Below are 23215 nucleotides of genomic sequence, written 5' to 3'. Positions count from 1 at the left end.
GGACAAAGGAAGGACATGATCCTGCATCCTTTATTCATATGAGTAGCCCCAGTAATTTCAAATGTAGCATGTACATGAGTAGCATTGAGCCAACATTCTTGCAAATGACCTTAATGGGAAAGAACTGGATTGCTGCCTGCCCTAATATTTAGATTTCTCTGGTAATGAGAATGTCTGTCTCTGGACACTTCAGCATTGCTGTTAAATATTAAAGGCTTTCCTGCAACACATTCTGACCTTGTAATTATCAGGTGTTTACAAATCACTTTTGCAGAAGTTCTCCCAATGCCAATGTTTCTTTGGTTTGTAAAATGCTATCAACTCCAGCGTTTGGTTAAGACTGTAAGAGCAAACCAGTGTGCGGGAGCAACTCAAATTATTACACTGCTGTACTCCATAAAAACAACTACAGTTAAAGTATGGTATGAATGTACACTGCCAGCTAAAAACCATTATTTGGAAAAAAACATTTTATAATGGTTAGTGCTAAAAACACCATAGGCCCTTTCTGCATTAAGGAAATCTGTACTAGTGTAACCACATCAATATCATTTGGGTTGCAAACATTTGTGGGGAATATTTAAAAGGAAACCTCATCCCCTCTGAAAAAACACCCTCTAAAGAAAATTCCTGAATACATTTATATAATTAATTTGTGGAGCGTACAAGTTATTAATTGGTTCTTTTCCACTCTTTTACTCATCCATTTAGTTACATTAGTGCAAACACCGAAAGGAGAAGTGCTGCACTGGTGCAGCTTAATCTGGTAAAATTTCAAAGTATGATCTACCAATGTAAGCCCTGCTTTGCACATTAATCATAGTTACACAGATGCAAATTTCCTTAATGTAGAAAGACCCTATTACTAAAACTGAGAACTTCAAGAATTGAAGTTACTCTCCTCATTCATGCTTCTTCCCTCCCCCACCCCCACCCCCCGGTTTCAGAACTTGAAAATACATTGTCACTTTCTAGCCAATTTCAGTTTCCATGCATGCACTAGCACAATGCTTCAATAACTGGGTTGTAAACATTTCAGAAGAAAGTTTAAAAGCATTAAAAAAAAGAAACAATCCAAACCTGCTTTACTTTAAATAAAAATTCACAAAGAATTTTTTTATCATCATTAGTCTGTGGATCTTACACTTATTAATTGCTTCTTTAGTGGTCTTTCACAACAGCATATGCCCTGACATGTTCTATTGATCCTGCATTGAATGTACAATAGACCATCATAACACACCTGATACATATGGCAATATCAAAGCTATGTTTTGCTTGCCCTACCCTGCATGTTCATCTGCAATGAAGTGATTAATTATTCAAACACATAAAAAGGATGATTTTCCTTCCCTGTTCCAAAAATGTTTTTAACCCCTTCCCCATTTGAAATAGCTTCCTTCCTTTTGTATTCCTATTATTAAATACAAAATAACATTATGATATACAGCTGCATTCCCATCTACCCCAAGAGACTTTTTAGGTATGCCACACTGCAGCAATCACACAAACTGTAATTTCAACCATTTTCTCACCTAATGCAGAGTGAACCATTGGAAGAACAGTCACAGAGATATTATCTGAGCTCTTTTGACCAGCAGTGTCTGTCACAGTCAGTTGGAAAATGTATACACCTTCTTGCAAGTGAGAGAGCTTCAATGTTCCGGGCTGTGGTACCTGATAAAAAGAGAAGAGTCAGAACGTTCATTTCTGAAATTCTAATCCTGGCTACTCTACCAGGCTACTCTGTCTAACTGACAGAGACACATTAACAAAATTGGACCAGTCATACATTTCTACAAATATCTGAAACACTTCTGTACGCTGCTTCTCAAGGAGATAAAATAGTTCTCTTTCAAGTCAGACCAGATCAATCAAATGTAGATATCATTTCATAACATTTAGATCTTTTGATTCTACTTGAAAATACAAAATGTTTAGCTTTTATGCACTGGTCTTAGTAATACTCTGTGCTCAATTATCAGGTGCTGCAGCTGTAGATATTAAGAGAACAAACACGATATGTGAATGTCTACAATATCTACTGGGATGATGGATGAAATCCAATTTGGAAGCTTATTTTACCTCATTCTTCAATAGTAAAAAATATGTAGCAACAATTTGGCTAGAAAACTGGGTTTTCATGTAAATGATGGACAGAGTATTTAAAGAGCTTGGTAACATTCTACAATGCTGCTAGTGTGCGCTTTAGAAAGCGGTTCCCCACATTTCATCTGTAGCCTAGGTTTATCTCACAATATGCAGTCACATCAGCCCCACTACACTTAAAAGAAAGTTTTTCTGAGTTTAGAGAGGCCATCCAAACTTCCAAGGGAAGTAAGCTCATATCTCAATGTATATCCAGCAGGTGGCATACATGATGGCAGGTGATGCTGGAATGTCTATCCAGCAGGTGATGCTGGCAGGTGAAAACCTCATAAGCCTGATGGCTGATTTTATGAATCAAAATTTGCTTTATTCTTTACAGCTTTATTCTATAAAGATTCAGTCTGAGACAGCATCTGGTATGAAAACTGTCAGCCGAAACTGTTAACATTTGGTGAAGGTATGAGCAACTGAAAACAGCATTTAATAATGGAAAGTGTGGAGCAACTTGAATAGCAGGGAGTGCTACCTACCCCACCTATAGTAAATCAATATATTAAATATTAAAGTAATCTCTGTATATATATATATATTTCTACAAGCCCAATAATTTTGATGGTAAAAAGACAAAATATTCATATAGCTTTCCTCCACACACTGTGAAACTACTTTTCTAATAAATGAAACATTGAATTATATTGGAAGGGAATACCATTTGATTCACAAATTTGTGTTGTATTGAGAAAACATATTATTTAAAACTTCCTAAGATACTTTCCTGGGTTTCTAAATATTCTTAAATTTTGTTTTACAAACAATTTTAAACAAAATTCAGAACTACCACTTTTTTATCAAATGTATTTATTTAGCACCATTCACCAAAGTAAAAAAGACCTATTCTTTCGTCTTGTGTTCAAATGCAGTGGGGGTGTGATAATCTGACTATTCTCTGAGGAACAATATGTACAGTAACACAGCAATTTACACAGCTCATTTTGGCTTCAAAAAGTAGCTGTTCATAAACTGCAATTTGGCAAGAGGCAGCAGCTTAAAGAATGAACAGTGTTTTTCACCAGGATATGAAATATGTACCACTGATGATCTAATGACTTTCATAACTCCCTTGAAATTTCCATCAGGTAATGCACTCATGCTACTCAGAAATGTTTTATCCCCTTAGAACTCAGTTTTCTGTCTTTGTAAAATTGGCCTAATTTGTGTGATCCTAGAATTGCTCATTTTTTCTAACCATGCTACATTACGAACTAGTGGGCTTGTTTTGAAGAAGTAGGGCAAAAATAGTACTAAAAGCATAGGCCCAATTCTGCAGGTTTTACATGCATGACCAGTCTCACTTATAACCTTGGAGATCTTTTTATTTCTTTCTGAACATGTACAGCTAGAGCAGAAGCAGTACAAGTTTCCCTCCCCACTTCAGAACCCTCATGAATAGAGGAGAAAACTCTAAGGACAGTTTTATTTTCATGCTGGTTCAGACCTTATATTCTGTTAAGACTACCAACAAAGACTTCAGTTACCACCAACTCAGACAGTGCATTTTGTGATGTGGATATCTACTCCCCTGGGGAGCTACACTGAAGCTACCAAAGAGGCTCATCAGATGAGTGACTTTTGTTCATTACTATCCTGGGTTAAATTCACACTGGTGACCAGCTGGTGAAAGGCTCTAGGCTCCTATTACAAATTCTTTGAGACATCAACTCCCTGAAGTATCACAGGGGTAGCCGTGTTAGTCTGGATCTGTAAAAGCAGCAAAGAGTCCTATGGCACCTGATAGACTAGCAGACGTATTGGAGCATGAGCTTTTGTGGGTGAATACCCACTTCATCACATGCATCCGAAAGCTCATGCTCCAATACGTCAGTTAGTCTATAAGGTGCCACAGGACTCTTTGCTGCTTTTACAACTCCCTGAAGATTCTTTTAAATTTCAGGAGCCTGCTTGTTTCACTCACAAGAAGATAACAGCAAAATGATGCAATGAGAACATACTAGTACCCTGCATTGTTTGTTGGTGCATCTCCTGATGGGTTTAGATTTTCAAAATATTGAAATGATCATTTTGGAAGTGCTCTCTTTTTTCTCAAGAGGATATTAACAAAGAGAATTCATTTTTGTGGAGAGGAAGAGATTAAATTATAGCCCTTTCCACCCTACTTTACAAACTAATTTGGGATTGAAGAGTTTATAAAATCAAAAAGCTTAAAAAAAAAATCAAACACCTCAAAATGACAGCTGGTATGTTGCATAAGTTGCAGTATGGTGCACTGCATTACTTTCTTCTCATGCTTCAAATCACTTCAAAGTGATTTCCAATACACTGAAGGCATCAGAATGTGAAAGGGTGTCAACTAGTTCTTCATCAACATCACTTTTTTATGTGATTTATTTTTTTCCCCATGGGGAAAAAATGGGTTGTATTACTGGTCATTAGTTAGACTGGGTTTCATAAAATCCAGATTCCACCGTATTTAACAAATAGTTTTCCCTTATTTGATTCATTTGTTTGACCAGTAAGAGTCTGCAGCCTGGAAACCATAATCTGAGAATGATTAAACACTTGCCAAGTCTCCTCCAAAGCCCACAGTCTGTCAGTCTGTCGCAGGAAAACATCAAAGTTATTATACAGGAGATTCTATTCACATCTAGTTATAAATTACAGTAAAGTTACTCAATACAAGGGGCATCCTCCAGTGGTACAAATATGATACAGATGCTCCCCTTCCCTAAAGAGGAAAAGGGAATATGATCAGAGATAAAGAAGGGTTGCTGGGACATCTGTGCATCATATTGATCATTGGCTGTGGATTAGCCTCTTGGAGCCATTTGCAGCTGGTGTATCTCTGCATTGAGGGTCTTGCCCTGAACATAGCCAGCACCAGGGGAGTGCAAATGTGAGCTTTACACCACCTTTGCACATACATCCCCTGACCTGAAATCTCTGCAGATCCGCTACCCCTGAGTCTGATCCTTTGTACTTCAATTACTATTAATGCTCCAAAGTGTACGTTAATATAAAATGATAAATAATGTATTTTAAAAAATAATCTCTAAGGCTTCAATCCAAATGAGGATCCAGCAGTGGAATCTCATTGCAATTTGTAGGTAGAAAGGATATTTACCTATGTTCTGTAACCAGACTAAGACTTGAACATGTCTCCTAATACATGTATAACACAAGTGCAATTTGTTGTGGAAAAGGAACTTTAATCTTAACCCCAAGGCTTTAACTGAGTTAGGGAACATGTTTAAAATCCTGTCTACACTACATATTGCAACTGTGTCATACTTAGGACCTCTGACTTGGCAATATTTGAAACATGGATGGAGCCAAAGAAAATTGAGACAGAGGATACTGGAGAGCCAGTGGAAGCTGAGAGAGCACTCTGGAGCTGCTTTAGGAAACTAAAGGTATATCTATACTTTGAGCTGGAGGTGTGATTTCCAGCTCAGTTAGACATACCCATGCCAGCTCTGATTGCGCTAGTGTGCTAAACATAGAAGTATAGTTGTGGTGGTACAAGTTAGCCTCCCCAAGTTCCCAGGCAGAGTTGCACTCAGAGTGGCTAGCTCATCCTTCAGAACTGCCTTGCTGCAGCTACACTTTTATGTTTAGTGCGCTAGCTCAATCAGAGCTAGCGTGGGTATGTCTACCTGAGCTGGAAATTACACCTCCACCTCTAAGTATAGATGTACTCAGAGGCAAAGTACTGGAGTTATCAGGTGGGGAAAAAGGAAGGAGAGCCAGCGTGTTAGAGTGGGCTAGACACAGATGACACAGAGTGCCAGAAAGGGCCATTAGGGCAGAGGGATTATGGCACACAACACTGAAAGATGGGGCAAAAAAATGTTCCAGAAAATACATGTGGTGGGATGGGAACTGGGACAGATCAGCAAAAGGACAAGGGCAAGACATAAATGGAGTGGTCCATGGAAACTCTGATGGCACAACAGGGTATCCAGGAACAATGTAAAGATCAGAGATGCTGAGCAAGTGTGCAGAATGGGCTGCCAGTTATAGTGTCTAGACAAAACAGTACATGTAGATTTGCTGTCTCCAGTCACTGCTTGTTTTGCTCTTGCACTTATAGCTGAAGCTACTAATTTTGTTTAAACGCTGTAATACAGGGCATCATCCAATGACCATATGATAACCAATTTGTTGCATTTGCATGAGGGATTGTCAACAGGAGAAAACCAACGGGGATACTATTCTTGATCAAAAGTCACTTGTACTCCCTAATAATTACTGGGCTTCCAAAGCAGAGTAATTATTCTGGAATAAAATTACTTCTATTCTGGAACAGAGTGTGCACATGGAGAGCTATTCTGGAATAGCTATTGCAGAACAGCCTATTCCACAATAGCGAATTCCAGTCAGTTTCCCCAAGTAGACAAGCCCTTAAGGGTATGTCTACAAAGCAGCTGGGAGTGAGCTTCCTAGCCCAGGTAGATCGACTCACACAAGCTCTGCTCAAGCTAGTGTGCTAAAAATAGTGGGTGGTAGCCACCCAAGCTCAGACTCAGAGGGTCAGGTGTTCTTGGACTCAGGCAGCTAGCCTATGCCTGCTGCTGTCCATGCCATAACATCCACACTGCTGTTTTTAGTGTGCTAGCTCAAGCCTCTCTTCCTGGGCTGTGAGGCACACTCCCAGCTGGAGAATAGACATACCCTAAAAGAACCTGGACTGAAAATGCTCAACAATATGTACAGCAAATGCTGTAATGAAAATTATTAGAACAATGTCAAGAAGGAAAGAGATGTTACTTCAAAACACCTTAAATAGTTGTTTATATAGTATTAACAGTTAACAAACTAACCAAAAACTAGCAAAAATAACTAATATTACATAGTTCTGGGGAAAAACATATTTAGATGAGCAAGACAAATATTTGAGGAACGAATTAAAATGTTTTTTGAATAGCTGTGGCTGAATTGTAATCTTGGCAAGTGCTTATGCACACAAATCCAGTTAACAGTGTACTATGCCTAACTCCCCCATACGGTCACTGAAATTCAATTCTTCATGCCTGCCATGTTTAAAAGGACTCAAAAGCCATTAAAATGTAAAGGAATTTCAATAGTAAAAACAGTAAATAAAGAAAAACGGCAAATTTCAAAAATCACTTCACTACAGAAAGGGAAATATAGGTCCACATAACACGCCAGAGAGGTATACACTGGTGTAACTAAGAATCAGGCCTCTTGTCTACAGTATATTTACTCACCTAAATTTTTTGGCACAATATCTCTTTAGTAATTTAAATAATAATTTTAGCAGCATGTTATGTATAGGATAGTTCACCAATAGTGATTGCAAAAATGGGCTTTCCTTAATGTGAGCGTGTTAAATATTTAAACTGAAGTTTTTTTATGCTTTTATAAATTGTATAAGGTGCCTAAGGTTTCATCTAGGCACTTCTGATCATTTGAAATAAATAAACATTAATAAATATTTATAAATGGCATTGGAACATAAATGTTTTTAAAAGAATATCTTACAGTTAATATTAATTTAAACTGCATACAGAAATGAATTTCACCCTATAAACTAATCAACAATAATTAAAAAAACAAAATGACAGTTTCAATAAAATATGGAGTGGCTTTTTTAATTTGACACCAATTTCTACTCACCAATTCCACATACTAACAGTAACGTACTCCAGTATTTAGAAAACAGTAATCTAAAAATCTATGATGAATTTATACAAATGAAGAACGCATGGCTATTTGTGGCTAAAGATAACCACAAGTCCCAGGTGCATCCTGAAGCACAAACTGAAGACAAGTGTCTATCACACCAAAAAAATGTGGTTATCTTATTGTAACCATATTCCCTAGAGTGTGATATTCCATTTTAAAAATTGTATAATTGAAAAAAATAGCAAGGTTAAGTAATTTTGAGACATGAAGAGCTTCTTCCATATTTGGACTAGTTGAAAACTTAGGCCTCAAATGAGCAAGTAGCTCTGCATGGGTAGACCCTTGAACCCATGTGGATCTTCTACAGTCTACGCTGAAATCAGTGGGACACTACACAGATTTGTTCATTTTCGAAGTAGAATTCTTACTGTATAAATCTTCCAAAACCATGTATGTAGGTCATGACAAACTTTCATACATGTGCCTATTTCAAAGTGTTACTAAGTATTTGCTACTGTATGATGATGCTTAATTGTTACCGCCATGAATGTTCTAGAACTTTTTTCTCAACAGCCTTGGGGTGCTGAGCACCTTCTGCAAAGCGTGACATGCTCAACATGGGAGTTGAGGGTATACATGGTAGATAAGGGGGGCACTGAGCACTTTACAGTACTGAGCCCAATGCAAGGAATGCTGAACACTAATAAAAATGAAGAGAAATTCTGTGGAATTCTTTCATTTTATCGATTTACAATTATTTTTTAAAACCTAAAAGACCTCAGGAGTTTGTCAGCACAAATGACAGCAGCACTCTAGAATTAATGGTTGCTTTATAACATGGTTTATTGATAAATTCACTTTTCTCTTCTCATGCAATTAATCTCCCTGCTGTTACTTATTCTTATTCTGGAGCAGGGTAGTTTGCTCCATGGGCTGGAGAGCCTAGGGCTAACCTAATCCTGATTACAGGATGAGCCTCACCCGAGTGGGATCAAGTAATTCCCTATAAAGGGCAGTAGGTGGCTACAGGGGGGAAGAGATCAGAGACTGCTAGGAGTGGGCAGGCTCCAGCAGAGTCCTGGGTGTTGAGCTAAGATTCTAGCCAGAAAGAGTGGGAGTAGCCTGCTAATGCAAGATGGACCCTGAGCAGGTAAGGGAATGTGCAGAAGCTTCCCAGGCAGGGAGGCCTGGGAGTTGGAAGAGAAATGTTTGTTTGTGGGACTTTAATGTAGCACTTTGAGTTTTATTTTGAGTTATTTTCTGTGAATAAACCCAGATACCATGGAGAGGTTTTTTGACCTCACAAAAACGCATGTGGAGTCTGTATAAGGAGGCCTTTGAGGGAGACATTATTAGCAGGACTCTGCAGAAGCACTCGTGGTCATAAGGAGGTGCATGGGAGGTGACCAGCCCTGTTACAAGCCTTATGACCTTTTTTCCACCTTCCACTGGGATTGGGTCCTGGATCTATCTTGATTGTTCTAATCCTTGGCTGAAACTAAACAGAAAATTATAATAAAAAGCCACCTGTCACATACTTCAATGGCTACATTCTGTAGGCAGCAATTTGACAAACAAATTATTCTTTAGCTAAAATTATAATGAAAGAAGTTTCTTTCTACTGATTGCCTGCTGCAGATGACAGGATCTGTTTATAATCACCCCTATCTCCCCCCTGTGCCATCTATTTGCTCTTTTGTGCATAAGTGCAATGTAATAGCCGTCTTTTATCTTGTTTAAACACACAGCCCCAGTCTCGGTGCTTTTGGATTTATGTACCATTTTAAAAATGGACAATAAAAAAGTCAAATATCAAAGTAATAAAAGTCAAGGTAAAAAAACAGAATATTTGTATGAATAATTACAAATATTAACTAAACTGTAATTATCCATTAGTGGGTGAAATCCTGACTCCATTGAAGACAATGGGAAAACTCCCACTGACTTCAGTGCAGCCAGGATTTCACCTATTAAGGATGAATTTGTGAAAAGTGTTTGTTTCTGTTAAACAGATCTACTCTTTCACAGGTATTTACTTTGGCTCCAATACTGTGGTTCTTTTACACACAAAACTACCGTTGATTTTAATGTGACTTTTCCAAGCTTACATAATTCCAAGATTGACCTCTCCATGTTATTGACTATCCTTTGGTTTGAATCAAAGATGACAACATTAATGCATATTGTTTTAACATGAAAACTTTAGATTTAGATTTTTTTTTGGTGTTCTGGAAGCCCACTTCCATACTACATATTAATTTAAAGGAACTTTTTTTAAAAACATATTTTTGGTTTTTGTATAACAATTCCTTTCAGCACTATTCTATAAAAATTATTTAAATGTAGTGATCCTGAAAGGTGCCTGGATAATGAGATATTCAGTTTATTTACAAAATAGGTAAAAGGTTTTCTTTGAATTTCATTCAACTCCCCTATGGAGAGTGCATACCTAATTAATGCCTTCCAGACCTTCTAAATTCTGCATCAACAAAACATTAAATTAAGATAAACAGACTAGCAATGATACCCTGACATGTGACAGACTCAAGTTTTGAAATCACCTCTAGCCACTTAGCACTGGGATGATTGGAAACCGGCTCAGTTGTGTTTGCAGTTTCTGTGATGTGGGTCCGGTGATAGCAGGTGAGATTTTCAGAACTGCTCAGCACTGGCTTAACCATCGCTGAGGGTTTTTGAAAATCCCATCCTGTATGTTCTGCAAGTAGTGTGGCAATACATACATTTCTGTACATAAATTCAATGACAAGCCATCAGAGAAGTCCACATGTTTTCTTATCAGTTTATAAAGAATCACTTCTTTTAGCTGTGATATGCAGACCTTTAGTTAAGAATCCATATGCAAATACAGTAAAACCTTAAATTATCACCCAAGGGACTAAAAATCTTAGTCTACACTACAAAGTTTTGTCAGCAAAAGTTATGCCACTTTAATTAAAGCACTGCAATTAAAATCAAGTGTGGATGTCGGCAGAGCGCATCCACACTAGCAGCTCCTGCATCGACACAGAGAGCAGTGCACTGTGGTAGCTATCCCATTGTACAACTGGCCGCAGGGTGCTTTGGGAAGGGTTTGCAATGCCTCATGGGGGCAGGTACAGTGTCACGTGATGCAGGTTTCTCAATCCCATCCTTCCAAGGGCATCCTAGTAGATTTTCAGTGGCTTTCAACTGAAGCATGCGGGGGAAGGGAGAGAAGAGTGGTACATCTGGGGCAGGGGAGGCAGCAGGCGGACTGATCAATCCTGAGGCATGGGGAAGGGGACACTCCCTGACACATCAGGCCCGGCTCTGTTTGGCACAGCAGGCTCTTCCAAAGCAGCCCCCTCTACCTGTCTGCGTATGGTTCTGTCTGTGATTCTTTCCAAGTTCTCCCACCGCGTCCTCAGCTGCCGGGAGCAGCATCCTGAGCAGCTCGGTGAGCTCTCAGTTCTGAGGAATGTCAAAACAGCACAGCGGTACCCTGCCCCCTCCCTGAAGCACCAGTCTGTCTGTCACAGTACTCCTAGTGAAGGGCAGAGCAGGAGCATTCCACGCTAACAATTTGCTCCTTGTTCCCCAAAGGAAGCCTCACGCTCAGCTGTCAGATACTTCCCAGAGCCATAGGTGCTGGAACTAGGTTGTGCTGGAGGTGCTGCTGCATCCCTTGGCTTAAGTGGTTTCCATTATATACAGGGTTTACAATTTGGTTCAATGGTTCTCAGCACCCCCTCTATAAAAATTGTTCCAGCACCCCTGCCCGGAGCTTTGAAAGAGGAGGGGTGCATGCCTGCAGGGCAGCAGAGATCAAAAAAGTGAGCAGATCATCATGGCAGGCATTGTGGGATACTAGTGGAAGCCAGTTCTGTCAACAAAACAAAAGGCAATGTCTACACTGACACTTTGTCGCTTTAACTTTGCCGTAAAAGGCTTTATGCCTATCACTGAGGTGGTTTTATTTTGTTGGCAAAACAGCAGAGTTTTGCTGCCAAAAGTAGCTTTGTAGTGTGTACATCTCCACTGTTTTGTTGGCAAAAGGCAGCTTTTGCCGACAAAACTTTGTAGTGTTGACAAGGCCTGATTGTCTGACAGCTGTGGGCTGTCATACTGCTCTCAATTACACCATTTCAAATACAGAGTGACTTCACTGAAGTTAATAGAGGTTTTTGACTGTGTGCAGCGCCTCTTGGAGGCACAGCACACACAAGCGCAACCCAGGGGCAGGGTTGGCTAAGGGGGCATTAAATGGCATTTGTGCCCTCCTGATTCTGGGCTGTTTCAGGGATGACTGACTGTGGCCTGTATCTCTGCAGCATTATGTGCTCTGACCCATTCCCTCCTATCCCTGACATCCCCTTGGCTGAGTCCCAGGCATGCCCTTTAATATGGAGATATACTTATCTCATGGAACTGGAAGGGACCTTGAAAGGTCATCGCGTCCAGTCCCCTGCCTTCACAGCAGGACCAAGTCCCATCCCTGGCAGATTTTTGCCCCAGATCCCTAAATGGCCCCCTTAAGGATTGAACTCACAACCCTGGGTTTAGCAGGCCAATGCTCGAAACACTGAGCTATCCCTCCGCCTATGCTCATACTTGTGAAGAGTCCTGGGTAAGGCCACTACTACAACCTTATGCACTGTCTGCCCCATGGGAAGTCTCCCCAGCCAGCTAAGGGTCTCTTCTGGTCAGGGGCGGCTCCAGACCCCAGCACGCCAAGCGCGTGCTTGGGGCGGCATGCCACGGGGGGCGCTCTGCCGGTCACCGGGAGGGCGGCAGGCGGTTCCAGTGGACCTCCCGCAGGCGTGCCTGCGGAGGGTTCGCTGCTCCCACGGCTCCAGTGGACCTCCCACAGGCGTGCCTGCGGAGGGTCCGCTGGTGGCTGCGCAGGACCAGCGCACCCTCTGCAGGCACGCCTGCGGGAGGTCCACTGGAGCCGTGGGACCAGCGACCGGCAGAGCGCCTCCCGCGGCATGCTGCCCTGCTTGGGGCGGCGAAATGTCTAGAGCCGCCCCTGCTTCTGGTTCCTTTGTGCTGCCGTGGCAGTATTCAGGAGCTGGGCCTGGATGTGGAACCCCTACTTTGGCGTTTAATTTCAAGTCAAAACAAAATTGTACTGGAAACCTTTGGAATAAATTAATACAGTCTCTTAAGACTGGTGTGGCCTATTGGAGATAGTCCTTAGTGTGACTTTCCTTTGAGCTTCTCTGAGCTCTTCTAACAAGTTGTTGGTGAAAATACCTTGTTGTTTTAATAACTAAGTTACTGAGGTACCCCTATCCTGGATCCTAGAAGCTGAACAACCGCCGTGAAAAAGAAGCTAATATGTATGGAGAAGAAAGAGTAAATATATTAACAGAATTTTTTAAACCAACTTATTTGATACTAATTTCTCATACCATTAATTATACAACTTGATCACTATTGGCAAGTCAGAAAAATGAGGCTCTAATCTTTTTCACTATTTATCCTAACGATCACAAACCACATCTACGTGAATAGACTGACATTAAACATCTACATTTACAACTGAACTGAATACAGTTATCAGCCAAATAACTGATTTTTGCACGCAATTCTATATGTACCTTTATATCAACTGATGAGTCACCTTGCAGCAAAGTCCACTCATACTGTATGATTCCATGGTCATCTAAGCTTTCTCGGCCATCCAAAATCACCCAGTCTACTGGTGACTGCAGCACAATATCTTGTCCTGCCTTGCTGTGTGGAGGCTCGTCATTTTCTTTAAAAAAATAAAATAGCTTAGTTATTCATCAGAGGAAACAGAATAGTTCATACCTAACTAAAGAATAAACATTCTATGTAAGACATTGATTTATTACTCTGCCTTTCTCCGATTTGAGAAAACAGCTTTCAGTACTGTTAGTTTCCTGTCCCTCAAAATTTGAGTTCCTATGGTTTTTGCCTGTTCAGCATTAAATAAGTTCAGTGTGTTTTGTGTCTGTTAGTTGAAAGTGCTCTGTCAGAAGTTTGATTATAAGCAATCCAAATTCACATCACAGGCTGAAGGAAAAAAATATCCATGGAAGTTCTCCAAAAGCTAAGATTTAATTAATTAAAACACACACACAAAGGCTTTTAAAACAGCATTTACAATGTAAACTAATCCATGCCCTTTTGAGTCTTGACAGACAGAAGCATGCACCTTAACTTTTAAATGTCAAGTTTAATTATGTCTAAGTGGCAATACTGGTAAACTGCTGCATGATGTCTCAGCTTCATCTGGGAAGAAAATGGTATCTCTTCATGTTATGAAACCTCGGCTGCAAGCAGGGATGCGTCAGTTGAAACAATTATACAGCAAGTAGAATGGCTGGAAGAGGTTTTTATTTAATTTAGGAGGACCAATGCCAACATAAATCTTGTATAAAATACACATGCACAACATTCAATGCGTGGTCCCAGGGCTTTACATCTTCCAGATTCAACAATGAATACAGGATTATTAATTTCCTTGTGGCCTTTTTATGGTACTCATCACTCTAGGAACTGAGGACCCTACAAACATTAATTGACTTAGGGTACGTCTATACTACCCACCGGATCGGTGGGTAGTAATCGATCTATCAGGGATTGATTTATCGCATCTAAAATTGATTTGTGAATCAACGCCTCTACTCCACCTCGGCAGGAGGAGCAAAGCAGCGTCGATGGAGCCGCGGCAGTCGACTTGCCGCCGTGAGGACAGCCAGGTAAGTCGAACTAAGATACTTCAACTTTAGCTAAGCGAATAGCATAGCTGAAGTTGCGTAACTTAGATTGATTTCCCCCCCCTCCCCCGCCCCAGTGTAGACAAGCCCTTATTTTCAAACAAACAATCTCATGAAGTGGTATTATCACTAATTTACAGATGGGGGAACCGAAGCACAGAGGAATTAAGGCCAGAAAAGTAACACTAATTTGGAATGATTAACTTGAGACATCTAGAAATATTTAAAATTTTATCGCACTCTGTGTTCAAAGCACAGTTACCACTGACTTCAGTTGTGAGCACACAGCACTTCTGCAAATCAGGCAACCAGGCTCTCAAGATGGGCATCCAGAAAATGAGGTAAACAGCAGGCATCTTGGAAAACACGGGTTTTGGTGACTTGCCCAGAAACACACAGGAATTCTGTGGCAGAGGCAGGGACAGATTCTAATGCACAGGGCAACATTCAAGTGCTCCAACCATGGGACTGTCCTTTCACTTCTTGCAGTTCCCTGCCCCATTCACTGCCTACTCTAGCTGGCCAGAAACTGGAGAATTCCCATTCTGTGGGGTAAGTCCAAATTCATTCTATTTTTAAACAAAATAAATGTATTTTTTTTAAAAAACAAGTTTCTCACAGAACAGGAATGCTCAAATTTCATTTTTACAGAGATAAAATGTCATTTCATCTTGACATTTTCAAAATGTTTCCAAGGCTCCCTGAGTGGTGTGGAATCCACTCAGTCCACCCAGCAGGGAGCCAGGCAATTTGGGAGTCGTCTGGGTTCCTGAGAAGCCGAGTCCTGGAAGCCCTGGCTCCAGAGTAGTACAGCTGATGGGCCGCACAGCTCTGGAGCATTTTGCCTGGAGGGCTACCTTGGAGCTGAGGAGCCTGAATCAGCAGGAGCTGAGGCAGTCTACCAGGCAGGCTCTTCCAGAGCCAGCCTTCCCAGCAACCCCCTTGTTTAGAAGCAAGGGAGCTGTGGTGATGGGAATGATTTTCTGATAGAAAAATCAAAACTTTCCAGCAAAACTCAATTTTCCAAAAGAAATTTATTTTTCTTTTCTTTGTGGGAAGTCCTTCCAATGGGAAACTCCCAACCAGCTCTACCACAAACCGTCCAACATAGCAACAACTGATGCAGGTCTTACAGAAACCAGCTTCATTCACTATGCATTCCTTTCCTGATTCATTCCCTCAGTGCAGTCCAGTCTGTGCGTGACTGAGACAAAGTTCCATTCCCCTTCTGCCCTGTCTTCCGCTGAGCCTGCCCCATCCCCTGCTCTTCACCCCTTTGCATCTGAATCCTACTTCTTCCTCCTCCTTCACAATGTCTGGGTGCCAAGGGGGCAGCATTGAAAAAAGAGGAGAAACAGTCTCTCCGCACTCAGTTCCTGTGCTCAGCACCATAGCAGTTGTAGAAGTCTGTTCACCCAGGATGAGACATGCTCTGTGTACACAGAATATTAGGAGAATTTTGCTACCAACCTGTACTGAGCATGTGGAAACAATTTTCACAGGCCTATAACTTTGAAAATTCACCCAAATTAGTCCAAGGAAAAGCACATCCCTGATCACCAGAGCAATCTCCTGCCAAATTTGAAATCCATGCTCTAAAGAACAAATGCAAAAGAAACAGTTGTAGGAATTTTTTAATATAAATAAAAGAGTTGAACCCTCTTTTTCCTTAATCTCATTCTCAACAACAGTTGAACCATTTTTACTGAATCTTTCAAAATAAACTCAGCCGGAGTCAGACAGGCAACATGAAAAACTTCAGCCCAAGGGGCTTAAGCTTGGCAATTTAATAAGCAACTGAAAACAGGGAAGGGTCAGGCAACCATAATAATTTAGACCTGTAGAAAGTGAATACAAGATGCCATGATTCTCATTCGGTAGCAGTTTACACTCACACGGCACAGATGTAAATGATGACAAAGCACAAGGAAGGGTAGATCAAGTTCATAGTGTGCATTTCAACTTCTATTTTAAGTTTTATTAAGCATGGATACTAATATGATGATTTTATAACTTAACATTCTCAAATTGTGGAGCTGTCTGTCTGCAGGAAAAGGAGCTATAGCTTTGGAACCCTCCCCCCTTTTCTGCAGAAAACAGCAGATTAAATCAGATCTCCTTTCCCCTGTTTCTTTCACAGACTTGGAGTGTCACCAACAAAATTGTTAGGTGGTATTGGTATGGCATCTGAATGGAGGCTTTGTTGTAAAAAGATCGCTTTATTAAAAGCTCTTACATTCCTGTTGACATCAGTTTACCTGAATATTAATTCCCCTACTTTTTATCAGTAACAAGAACCCTTGAAGAAACTTAACTTACTGGTCAATAATTTAAACCAAATTAGTTACATAATGAAACTACATTACTTATCATTTTGAACTAATAGTCACTATTCAATATACACTAGCTTCAATCAAGTTGTAGCGGCATAAAACTGGTGCAACAGAGTGGAAATTCGGGTCCAAAGTCTCCACCCCAAGTGGCTGTCCTATTGGGCAAATAGTATTAGGCTTTGTCTACACTAGCATGTTTGTCAGCAAAACTTTTGTTGGTCAGGGGTGTGAAAAAAACACACCCCTGACCAACACAAGTTTCACCGACAAAAGCACCAGTGTGGACAGAGCTATGGTGGTGGGAGAGCGTCTCCTGCCAACATAGCTACCTCCACTCATTGGGAGTGGCTTAATTATACCGGCATGAGAACTCTCTCCCATCGGCATACAGAGACTACACAGGAGACCTTACAGCAGCGCAGCTGCAGCGGTATAGCTGAGACGCTGTAAGGTCCGTAGTGTAGACATACCCTTAGATGCTTTCTGAGCATTCTTCATTCACACCTACTAGGTGTTTTCATGTTACTTAAATGTCATGCTACTCAATAATGCACGTACACTAAGTGTTTACTTGGGCAGACATACTGAATTCCTCGAGAGAATGTATAGATTGTCCTTTAAGATATTATTTTCTAATAACAGGTCACATTTGTAGGAGATGAAGCAGTGAGTCAAAGAGCTTTGCTTCAGATGTCAGGAATCCTGAAGAGAACAAGTCTTGAATGCTGGATCCTCAGACATGTTTTCTTCTAGATCTCATTTCTTTGGATTACTTGTGCGGTGTTATGCTTCAGAGTTGCTCTGGAAGCTGCTTCTCTTTATGTGGTTGATTCAAGATGAAGAGTACCATCCATACTGCTTATTTATCTCTAGGCTATCTGTGGAGCCTCTTTCTCTTTTTTTGCTCTTATACGATGTGATACTGAAGTTCTTAAGCAGGCAAAACTCTAACAGAAGAAAATAGTGTTTGGTTCCCTGTCATTTTCCTCCCTGGGTTTGCTTTGTAGAAGTCTTTTCTAACAATTTTGTTTTTGCGTGAAGTCTATCTTGCTCAGCCACTGTACAAATCCTTAAACTCTACGATGCTAGATTCTACCATTATGGGGCTGAATTTTTAAATGTGCTAAGGACTCACAATTCCACATGACATGAGATCCTATATAAATATGATAATCTATTTTATCCTTGCAAAGAATGCTGGGCTCATGAATGCTTTAACCCAATTTATTAGCTCTTCACTGAACTGCCATCTTGAATATTAGGTACCAACCTTCATATTGAGGCAAAGCTACAAAGTTTATTTTCCTCATACTTACAATTACTGCAGAATGGGCCACATCATACAAACACCTACACATGAGTAAAGCTGCTCAGGTGTTGTTCCACCGACTTCAATAGAACTATTCATCTGAGTAACTTTAGTCATGTGAATAAGTAAGTACAGGACTTTACCCAGAGTTTGTATATAATAAGGATCTTTTTCTCCCACCAACTCTCTTCCCCTACCTTGGTATCTACGGTAACAACAGCCATGGAACTAAGTGTGACCTCACTAACAAGGCTGTGTCAGTGGGATTAATCAAGACTTGAAGGAAGCCACATGCTCAAGTACCTTGCTGAATTGGGGCCCATGTGCCCAAGCTTACTGAGTGATTTAAGTAAGAGTTGAGGTGCTTAGCACCTTGAAGAACTGACCCTTCACTCAGACTGTTCTATATACGGGACAAATCAGTTATGATTAGCTGCCTCATATGTAGATGCACAGCAAACAACATCTCCTATAAAATTCTCAGAAAAAGAGGGGAGCAATTAGTACCACAACCAAGAACTATCCTATAGCTCCTTGCAATCTGTTTGTTGGTTTATTAACCACATTACATATAAAACAAGCCCCCTCTGAGCCTCCTGTTTATTTAAACTTTTATAAACAGTGACAAAACTGTGCTATTTAAAAAGCTGTCCTGGGAGCTTTTATATCACACTCATCCCCCCTAACAGATTACCCAACCTTCTGCTTATCCGACAACAGCAGCTTGAATTCTCTGGAAAGGTTCGGGCCTTGTTGTCCCTGTGAACAGCCAGCTAAGGTGAGCAGGCACAGGGAGTGCTGCCAATGTAAACTCTTTAGGACAGAGCCATTGTCTCGTTGCAGGTCTGGCACACCAGGACCCTGATTGGAGGGGTGGGGGGGACGGCTGAGAGCTGCTGTAATGGTAGAAAGGTAGGGAGCTCAAGCGCCCATCTCGTCCCCAGGACAGAGCCAACCTGAACCTAGCCCAGCCCGGCCAGGTGCTTGTCCAGCCTATTCCCCAAACCCTCCAGCTGGCCGAGGGGCCCCAGCACAGCGTCACACACGACACCCCAGCCCCCCTCCAGGGGGTGGGCCCCATGGAAGCAGCGATCCCCCCTGTGCTTTGGCCCCTTACCTGCTGCCTGGGAGAGGGCGGGGCGCGGGCTCCCGCGGGCGGGCGGCTGGGTGAGGTTGGCGGGCCCCAGGCTGTAGCTGCTGTAGCCGCGGTGCGGAGCGAAGCGGCAGACGGCGCGGCCGCGGTAGGTGCAGTTGAAGAGGTAGCAGCTCAGCGCCCCCGGCTCGCCCGGGGGCCGGGCTCGCTGCACCACGGCCAGCGAGCAGCGCGGCTCGGCGCAGCAGGCCTGCAGGCACTGCCTCCAGCCCGCCACGGCGGCCGGCGCCCGCAGGAAGGTGGCGCCCGCCGCCAGCGAGTCCTTGGTGCGGATGATGGCGTCCGGCCGGGCGGAGAAGGCGCCGCCCCGGCAGCGGCCCCCGCCGGCCTCGTCCGGCTGCAGCTGGCGGCGGAACTCCTCCAGCAGCGACTCCACGCCCGAGATCTGCGAGCGCAGCTCGGCCAGCGGCGCCGCCACCTCCCCGGCCGAGGCCCGGCCGCACAGCGCCGCCAGCAGCAGCAGCAGCAGCAGCCGCAGCCGGGAGGCCATGGCGGGGCGAAGCGAAGCGGGCCCGCCTGCCGCAGTCACCCGCCGCTGCAGCCCGGCGGGCAGGCGCGGGGCCGGGCCCGAGCGGGAGCTGGCGGCTTAGCGCGCTGGGGCGGGCTCCGCGGCGGCAGGAGGCGGCGGCATGGCCCGGCCGGGCCCGCCCGGGGTGCGCGGGGTGGAGCCGGACGCAGCAGAATCAAGCGACGGGCAGCGCCGGAGCCGGCTCAGCACCAGCGTCCATGGACAGCTCCGGGAGCCCCGCCCACCCGCCGCGCCTAGGGCGGGGCCAGAGTAGGCTCCGCCCACCAGCTGGGACCCCTCCCCGCGCTTTTCACGTCCAGCCTACTGCGGGCTCCTCCGCCCGCCTCTAGTCTAGACCCTCCCCCCAGCCTGCCCCTATAGGGTGACCAGATGTCCTGATTTTATAGGGACAGTCCCGATAGTTGGAGCTATTTCTTATATAGTATCAGAGGGGTAGCCTTGTTAGTCTGGCTCTGTAAAAGCAGCAAAGAGTTCTGTGGCACCTTATAGACTAACAGAAGTTTTGGAGCATGAGCTTTCGTGGGTGAATACAGGCATCCAACGAAGTGGGTATTCACCCATGAAAGCTCATGCTCCACAGGACTTTGCTGCTTTTTCTTATATAGGCACCTATTGCCCTCCACCCCCTGTCCCGATTTTTCACACTTGCTAGCTGGTCACCCTACGCCCCTCTGAGGGTCCAAGGGGTTTTCCCACTGACACAGGGGTGGGCTGTGTGTGATCCTTTTCCCTCTGTGTCACAGCGAGGCCTGGTATAGGCAGGCAGAGCACTGGAGGTCCAGCCACCTGGGCTCTGGTCCCAGCTCTGCCTCTGTGACCACAGACCAGTCACTTCATCTCTCTGCACCTTGTTTTCTCCATCTGTCAAACAGGGATAAAGATACTTGCCTTCCTCTGTGATGCACTTAGAAAGCTATGAAGGGAAAGCACAATACATAAGAATGGCCATACTGGGTCAGACCCAGGGCTCGCTCCAGACCCCAGCGCGCCAAGCGCGTGCTTGGGGTGGCGTGCCGCGGGAGGGCGGCAGGCAGCTCTGGTGGACCTCCCGCAGGCATGCCTGCGGAGGGTCCGCTGGTCCCGCAGCTTCGGTGGAGCATCCGCAGGCGTGCCTGCGGGAGGTCCACCGGAGCCGCGGGACCGGCGACCACCAGAGCGCCCCCCGCGGCGTGCCGCCCTGCTTGGGGTGGCGCAATTCCTAGAGCCGCCCCTGGTCAGACCAAAGGGCCATCTAGCCCAGTATCCTGACTTCTGACAGTGGCCAATGCCAGGTGCCCCAGAGGAAATGAACAGAACAGGTAATCATCAAGTGATCTATTCCCTGTTGCCGATTCCCAGCTTCTGGCAAACAGAGGCTAGGGGCACCATCTCTGTCCAAATTGGCTAATAACCATTGATGGACCTATCCTCCATGAACTTATCTAGTTCTTTTTTGAACCCTGTTATAGTCTTGGCCTTCACAACATCCTCTGACAAGGAGTTCCACAGGCTGACTGTGCGTTGTATGAAAAAATACTTCCTTTTCTTTGTTTTAAACCTGCTGCCTGTTCATTTAATTTGTTGACCCCTAGTTCTTGTGTTATGAGGAGTAAATAACACTTAGATAGACGAATCACTTTCTCCACACCAGTCATGATTTTATACACTTCTATCATATCCCTCTTTAGTCATCTCTTTTCCAAGCTGAAAAGTCCCAGTCTTATTAATCTGTCCTCATATGGCAGCTGTTCCATACCTCTAATAATTTTTGTTGCCCTTTTCTGAACCTTTTCCAATTCCAATATATCTTTTTTGAGATGGGACAACCACATTTAGACCATCTCCAAGCCAGCTTCCACCTGTTGCACTCCACTGAAACTGATATCATCAAAGTCTCTAAAGACTTCTTCCCAGCCAAAACAAAGAACCAGTACTCCTATTTGACTTGTAAGCTGCCTTCAACAATGTTGATCATACTCTTCTTCTTGAAATCTTGTCCTCCCTTGGTTTCTGTGACACTATTGGCTTGCATGGGGCTCTGTCCTTGGTCCTTGGGCCTCTTCTCTTCTTCGTCTACATCCTCTCCATGGGTAATTTAATCCATGAGCACAAATTCAACTCTCATCTCTGTGCTGATAACTCACAGATCTATCTTGTTATTCCAGACCTGTCTCCTTCTGTCCAAACTAAAATCTCAGCCTGTATCTCTGACAAATCTTCATGGATATGAACATGGCCCCAGCTCAACATGGCTAAAACAGAGCTCTTAATCTTTCCCCTTAAGACTTCCTTCCACATCCTTTCTCAATCACTGAGAACAGCCCCACCACCCTGCCTGTCACTAAGATCTGTAACTTGATAGTTTTTTTCAACTCAGACCTCTCTTTAGGTCCTCACATCCAGGCTACGTCTAAATCTGGCAGATTCTTTTTGCATAATATTTCTAAGATACGGCCTTTCCTATCCACCCACACAGATAGGACTCTCATCCAAGCTATCATCATCATCTCACACCTTGATTACTGCAACATCCTTCTCTCTGGCCTAGATAAATGTGGTTTTTGTCCCAGCAACAAAATGCTGCTGCTAAGATCATTTTCCTAGCTCATCGCTTTGAATATGTCACCCACTCTTTGCATCCCTCCGCTGGCTCCTCCTTCTACATCACAGCAAATGTAAGCTGCTTGTCTTCACTTTCAAGGCCCTTCACAGCCTATCCCCACCCTACATGTCATCTCTCATTCATTGTTGAGATGTTGACTCCCATTTCCAATCAACCTATGATGCCCATCACCTAGTCATTAAATTTTCAAACAAACCTTCATGCTTTTCTCCAGGCTGCCCCTCTTCCTTGGGAGATGCTCCCAGTAAACATCTGCAAAGCTGACTCCATTTCTGAAAACACTTCTTTGTTGTGCTGCCTACAAAAAAACTTTACAATGATTATATTGATGATGTGCTCAGGCCACAGCCTATCATGCTCAGCAAAATTGTCTCATTGTTTCCTCATACTCACCTTTGGGCTTGTCTGAAACCCTCTGTTGTCTCCAGTCTTAAACTTAGATTGTAAGCTCCCTGGGGCAGGGACCCTCTTTTTATTCCATGTTTGTACAGCGCCTAGCACAATGGGGTACTGGTCCGTGACTACTGCTCCTACATGCTACGGTAATATAAATACATCGTAAGCATAATCATATTGTGTTGGTAGAGCCTCCATAATTAACAATCATGAGTTTCCTCATGGGTAATGTCAGACTCAGAAAAGAAGGCATGGAGTGAATAGGCCACTAATCCCCATAAGTGGGTCCCTCCAGGTCAGGGTTGATGGCTTGTCAGCAGGGCAATGTAGGGATGCTTCTAATTGCCTCTGCCCATGCTGTATTTGTTCTGTGAATAGATTATCTCAGTCTC

At 43.3% G+C, this 23215-nt stretch overlaps 1 protein-coding gene across 3 annotated transcripts in view; it reads right to left on the bottom strand.

The window, feature by feature from the left end:
• The window catches only part of LRP11 (LDL receptor related protein 11), a 32251-nt gene extending 12451 nt beyond the window's left edge, over nt 1-19800 (bottom strand). For all 3 annotated transcript variants that reach the window (XR_005595894.1, XM_039529255.1, XM_039529254.1), the window contains exons 1-3: nt 19261-19800; nt 13356-13513; nt 1536-1677 (exon numbers count right to left, since the gene is read on the bottom strand). Coding sequence is in view for 2 of the 3 variants with exons in the window: in XM_039529255.1 (XP_039385189.1) it covers nt 1536-1677; nt 13356-13513; nt 19261-19786 (826 nt within the window). In the remaining variant the exon portion in view is untranslated. The remainder of the gene's footprint in view (nt 1-1535; nt 1678-13355; nt 13514-19260) is intronic.
• Between the last annotated feature and the right edge of the window lie 3415 nt (nt 19801-23215).

Source organism: Mauremys reevesii, linkage group 3 (genome assembly GCF_016161935.1).
Source record: "Mauremys reevesii isolate NIE-2019 linkage group 3, ASM1616193v1, whole genome shotgun sequence".
NCBI classification, from domain to species: Eukaryota; Metazoa; Chordata; order Testudines; family Geoemydidae; genus Mauremys; species Mauremys reevesii.
The sequence above is the reverse complement of the archived record's forward strand: the minus strand, read 5'-3'. Positions and strand labels throughout refer to the sequence as shown.